The sequence below is a fragment of the Sinocyclocheilus anshuiensis genome, unplaced genomic scaffold (assembly GCF_001515605.1).
Source record: "Sinocyclocheilus anshuiensis isolate Anshui unplaced genomic scaffold, SAMN03320099.WGS_v1.1 scaffold526, whole genome shotgun sequence".
In the NCBI taxonomy this organism is placed as follows: domain Eukaryota; kingdom Metazoa; phylum Chordata; class Actinopteri; order Cypriniformes; family Cyprinidae; genus Sinocyclocheilus; species Sinocyclocheilus anshuiensis.
The window spans coordinates 4,926-10,556 of NW_015547649.1; the positions used below are offsets into that span (position 1 = coordinate 4,926).

At 43.3% G+C, this 5,631-nt stretch overlaps 1 protein-coding gene and 1 pseudogene across 2 annotated transcripts in view; both read left to right on the forward strand.

Annotated features, from left to right (window-relative positions):
* The window catches only part of LOC107701965 (alpha-2-macroglobulin-like protein 1), a 5,083-nt gene extending 650 nt beyond the window's left edge, over positions 1 to 4,433 (forward strand). Inside the window, exons 1-11 of one of the 2 annotated variants that reach the window (XM_016504136.1) lie at positions 2,076 to 2,160; positions 2,230 to 2,386; positions 2,458 to 2,532; positions 2,615 to 2,777; positions 2,857 to 3,041; positions 3,113 to 3,334; positions 3,414 to 3,535; positions 3,804 to 3,885; positions 3,969 to 4,052; positions 4,144 to 4,249; positions 4,335 to 4,433. In XM_016504136.1, the coding sequence (XP_016359622.1) occupies positions 2,246 to 2,386; positions 2,458 to 2,532; positions 2,615 to 2,777; positions 2,857 to 3,041; positions 3,113 to 3,334; positions 3,414 to 3,535; positions 3,804 to 3,885; positions 3,969 to 4,052; positions 4,144 to 4,249; positions 4,335 to 4,375 (1,221 nt within the window). In that variant the 5' untranslated portion in view covers positions 2,076 to 2,160; positions 2,230 to 2,245 and the 3' untranslated portion in view covers positions 4,376 to 4,433. Of the gene's footprint in view, positions 1 to 2,075; positions 2,161 to 2,229; positions 2,387 to 2,457; positions 2,533 to 2,614; positions 2,778 to 2,856; positions 3,042 to 3,112; positions 3,335 to 3,413; positions 3,536 to 3,803; positions 3,886 to 3,968; positions 4,053 to 4,143; positions 4,250 to 4,334 lie in introns of those variants that run through there. The other variant, XM_016504135.1, reaches the window with a different exon arrangement.
* LOC107701964 (alpha-2-macroglobulin-like) overlaps positions 1 to 5,631 on the forward strand; it is a 39,522-nt pseudogene that overhangs the window by 3,915 nt on the left and 29,976 nt on the right.

A 5,631-nucleotide genomic window follows, 5' to 3' on the forward strand; every position in this document is an offset into this window, starting at 1 on the left:
TAATCACCTCTGATTGGCCATTGCGTTCCAGAAATCAACAGCTGAGTCTGTGATTGGCTACATTGCGCAACCTTTTAAACGTGTTATAAATAGAAACTACGGCTAGCTTGCGCATGTCAATCATTTTAATGTTAATATTAGTTCTTTTTGCTTTTGTGCAACAGATAAATAACAATTTGTTTTAAGTGCTTTTAGATTTCTATTTTGCGGGAGTCCCGCGACTCGTTTTATTCTCCGCCACACACGAGTCTCTTCCCGCCCGCACCCGCACTCGCCCATCAAGAGTTGTCCCGCGCCGCACCCTGTTACGTTGGGTCCCGCGGTCCTCCCGCAGGAGTGCAGGCCTCTACCCTGAAGGACTTGATTAGCTGGATCAGGTGTGTTTGGAGTTGAATATGAACTCTGCTGGGCTGTGGTCCTCCAGGAACTGAGTTTGACATCACTGATCTAAAGCCACTTGGCCTCAATTTGTTTGCCTCTCCTGGCCCCCTCGTTTATATCTTCCGGTGTCCTTTTCAGAAACACTGGATCCACACGAGTTCCTCTCAAGGTTCCTGACACCATCACCACATGGGAGACTGAGGCGTTCTGCCTGTCCTCCAAAGGTTTCGGCTTGGCTCCTCCAGTTCAGCTGACCGTCTTCCAGCCCTTCTTCCTGGAGCTCTCCCTGCCTTACTCCATCATCCGTGGAGAGTCTTTTGAGCTGAAGGCCACAGTCTTCAACTATCTGTCCAAGTGCATCATGGTCTGGATTCATATTTATTAGTGTAATAGGTGTTTGTGTAATATCTAATTCTGTTAGAGGTGTGCAAGCTGATGGTGTCACCTTGCTCTGAGCTTTCAAGTAAGATGTAGCCTATTGTGACTCTGTTAGAATTAGCAATGTAAAATACAGGGCCACCTTGCATGAGTTTTGTATTCTATCAAAATTAAGCAATCTCTCATGTGCAAGAATGATTTCAGTGAGTCTTTATTTCTGTCACTGTTATCAACTGACCACCACACTAAATATGGAAAACTTCAGTAAACAGCCGTCCCTGACAGGCCTAAACCAGCTAAGTTACTAGCGCAAAAACTCCATCCCAGAAAATGAAGCATGTCAATATCACACACCCTAAATGGATCAGTAGAGGAAAATAGTCTTGTCTTTACTGAATGTGCACTAATGTAATTCATTGGCAGGTTAAAGTGACTCCAGCTTCTTCCTTGGACTTCAGTCTTAGACCTTTCAATGAGCCCTATTCATCCTGTCTCTGTGCCAATGGGAGAAAGACCTTTAAATGGATTCTCTCCGCTTCTGTTCTCGGTCTGTTGCACTGTTTGTCTTTGTAAATTGAGGTGTACGGGAGTTGTTGCTCACTTCCTCTCTGTACTATAGGATCTGTAAATGTGACTGTCAGTGCTCAGGCTGAACAATCCCAGGTTCGATGTGGCACTGAAGTTGTGACTGTGCCGGTGAGAGGACGCATTGACGTAGTTACTCAGTGTCTTCTTGTTCTGGTAAGTGTTAACCAGCTTTCTGGAGTTTGCTCATGGAGCTCATGATGCTTTACTGATGTGGTGTTTTATTTTTTATTTTTTTTTATAGCCTGAGGGAGTTGAAAGGATCTTCACCCAGAGTTGGTTATTGTGTCCAAAGGGTTTGTTTGCACTCAGTGACTTTCTAAATGCGTTCTCCCTGTACCAGTAAACTGTAACCTAGCGCTCTGTGCTGATCCGTTCTGTTTGGTCCACAGGAAGTGTCCTTTCAGAAGACTCGTCTCTGACGTTTCCAACAAATGTGATCCAGGGATCAACCAAATGCTCAGTTTCAGTCCTTGGTAAAGCATTTCATTAAGGGGAAATGGACACGGCGACGTTCAGCTAAATAACTTTGGTTTCTGATGGCTTTTTGGTTTGACCTCATTTTCTTCCTCTTAGGGGACATAATGGGTCGTGCGCTAAAGAATCTTAAGGACTTGCTACAGATGCCATCTGGCTGTGGAGAACAAAATCTGATCATTCTTGCTCCCAATATTTACATCATACAGTTCATTGGAGTGATTCTTGACCAAGGTTTTTTTTTTTTTTTTTTTTTTAAACAGGATACCAAGGACAACTGAACTACAGGCACAGTGATGGTTCATACAGCACGTTTGGTTACGGTGCATCCAATACATGGTGTGTTTTCATGCTGTTCTTGTATTGTGCATCGTTGAATTGGGTTGTAATGAGACTTTTCATGGCCAGGTTGACCGCCTTCGTCATGAGGTCTTTTGGCCTAGCAAGGAGTTTCATCTTCATTGATCCCAGTGTCCTCCAGAGCGCAAAGGATTGGTTGATCAGCAAGCAGGGTTCAGATGGCTGTTTCATGCAACAGGGAACTCTGTACCACAATGCCATGAAGGTGCGTGTTTCTTTAAATGTGCCATAACGAGTCAGACCTCTGATCATAGTCATTATGCTGCTCCGTTTTAGGGTGGTGTTGGTGATAACGTGACCATGACGGCCTACATTGTTGCATCGCTGCTTGAACTAGATGTCCTTGTCACGGTAAAAATATGCCTACCAGTAGTTACACAAGCTCCTTGAAGATGACTTTCTGGTTGTAGCCTAAAATTTGCTTTGCTTTCAGGATCCCATCATTACCAATGCTCTGTCTTGCTTGAGGCCTGTCGTTGGGAACGTGGGAAACACTTACGCCACGGCTCTGCTTGCCTACACCTTCAGTCTGGCTGGAGAGACCAGCACTAGAGCACAGCTTTTAAATGCCTTGGACAATGTTGCCATTACTGAAGGTGAGGTTCACTAGTCTCTTGTTTGAGATGTTGTTCAGGGTCGTTGGCATCAACTTTCTGTCCTCTGTCTTGTCCTAAGGCAATGAGCTCCACTGGTCTCAGACTTCATCTGGTGATACTCTGGCGGTGGAGATCAGCTCATATGTGCTGCTGGCTGTTCTCTCTGTACAGCCTCTCACGACCGCTAATCTGGGCTATGCTAACCGCATTGTCAACTGGCTTGTGACCCAGCAGAATCCTTATGGAGGCTTTTCCTCCACCCAGGTGACTGACTACCAAACATGAGCACAGACCGCCTATCTGAGTGGAGTTTTTAATCTGGTGCTTATTTTTAGGACACTGTCGTGGCTCTTCATGCTCTGTCTCTGCTCGCCGCTGAAGTGTTCAGCCTGGAGGGCTCCAACACCATTACTGTACAGTCGTCATCTGTAGCAGGAGAGCTTTATAATTTCAATGTGAATCGGGACAACCGACTGCTGTATCAGGAGAAGCTGCTGAAGAATGTTCCTGGCAGATATAGTGTTAGAGCGAAGGGGTCCACCTGTGTGTCTGTGCAGGTCTGTACCTTCACCTGCTTAACTTCTACCTCTATGCTTGTCCCAGTTCTCCTTGTCATGTTTAGTTTTGTACTCCCAGGTTGCATGTTTCCACAACATCCCGACACCCATTAAAGCTTCCAGAACACTTAGCGTTGAAGTGAAGGTGGCAAGAGACTGCAAAGTGCGTGGAGCCGATCTCATGTTGAACATCACTGTGAAGTAAGAACCGCTTTGACTGTTCTGTTTGAACCTTAACGCCTCTTTACACAGCTGCGCTAAGGCTGCTCTGTGCCTGCTCAATTCTGTGACCGTGTCACATGAAAGCCAGTCTGAATGTAGTTCTGTCCCACCTCTGCCCCTAATATCAAAGCATACAATTGGAATTTCTGCATAATGCTGCTCCGAAGTGGAATAATGGCATTTAAGCCATTTTTGTAGATGCACCCAATTGCTAGTTTATTTTTTATTTCTTTAACTCCTCATTTAGGTACAATGGTGCAAAACCAACTACTAACATGGTTATCGTGAACATTAAACTCCTGTCGGGGTTCACAGCAGATACAGCACTGGTTCGTATGTTTTAAGATGACTTGTTTGTAAAGTCCCAAGATGCTTGAAGCCGCTTCAGATGTTAATGGACTCTTCCTCTCAGATTGGATCCCCACCAGATTCATTTGCTCCACTAGTGCAGCGGGTTGATTCTGGAAATGACCATGTGCTTGTGTATCTGAAAGAGGTGAGCTGTGCACTGGGTATGTTCTCTATCTGCCCCCTTCATGTGTGCTGTATGTGCCTATGTACTTCTCTTCATCCCTTCCATCTCGTAGGTTCCCAAGGGCATCCCCATGACCTACAGGCTACAACTGAAACAGGTTCTTGCAGTGCAGAATTTTAAGCCAGCGGTCGTTGAGGTTTATGACTACTATCAGCCAAGTATGCATTCAGTGGCTCGTGCTTCTGGCTGAATTCCCTGTAGAACATGCGTGTCAAACTAACTTCCTGTTCCTTTCACCTTCAGGTGACGTGTTTGAGACCACATATATGTCTCCCTGTCCATGATTGTTCCATTTCTGGCTATAGGGTGCATGAATGAAATAAACTTAAATATTTACTTAAATTAGTCCTTGTTTGCCTCTTTTGTTGAACATCTGACATGTTTTGAAGCTGGACATCTCAAACTTGCAATGTTCAAGTTTTTTTTTTTTTTTTTTTTTTAGCCCTGTGATCTGGGTTTCTTACATGGTTAACCGACTGGGGTCGACAAAGGTGCCGGCGGGAGCACTTGTATATTTCCTAGATGACCGAATAACTTAATGCTTTGTCACCTTTGATTGGACCCAAGTAATGCATCACTTGAATCTGTAAAGGGTCTACTTTTATTTGTGTATACTCACCATATCAACAAAACTGATCTTATAAAATAAAGAAAACAAATTGTGCACTCAGTCTTCACGGTCTCGGTGGAGTGCTTTTCGAAACTTGACACTAAAATGAAAACCCGGCAAATACTTTACATACAGACATGAGAAACGTATCTATAGAAAACTTGATGGGTGTACTCTTAAATGAACTAACTCTTACCAAAAACATATGTTCTGTGATCAAGTAATCCATATGAAACTAACGAAAGGTCCAGTTTTCCCAGTCTAAACTTCTCTCGAAGATCATGCGCCAATAGTGCTATTGATATTCCAAATGTCCACGTGAGATGTGCAACATGTAAATACCCACATCACCATAAACAAAGCAGCAACCTGTTGTTCTTGACACTTTTCATTTTTGATAGACGCTGAGAGGAATGCACTTTGTTTACCTCGCAGATAGAACGTGAGCGTGGCTGGAGCCAGCGGAGGAGATCTTTCAGGCAGAGTAAGTAATGTTTCTTATTTGCATTAGATGATGTGACAGACTTGAGTGCTTACTAGTTGGAGTTTTCTGAAACTATAATTCCTGACTAATGTGAAATCGAGCGCAACATTTTGAAATATGATTTTGCTATCTTTCATTACGTCTAAATGTTGCACAGCATGATGGTTTTATGTTCTATAAACAATACTATATAAGTGTTTAGACAATATAAAAGTAATGTCTAAATGTTTAGACCAATCATTACTGTGAAATAAGCTGTCTGCAAATATCTGTTCAAACATGTGCATAATTTAGTTTCTCAGATATAGAATGTCGTTTTTGTACTGTATGAGAATACATACAAAGCATGTGTGTGTCTGATATAGAATCACGTGGGCAATATTAGTGATTGCTAATGTAATATAGTTGCTCCTGATAGTCCTATCAACATGATCACTTTTCTTTTT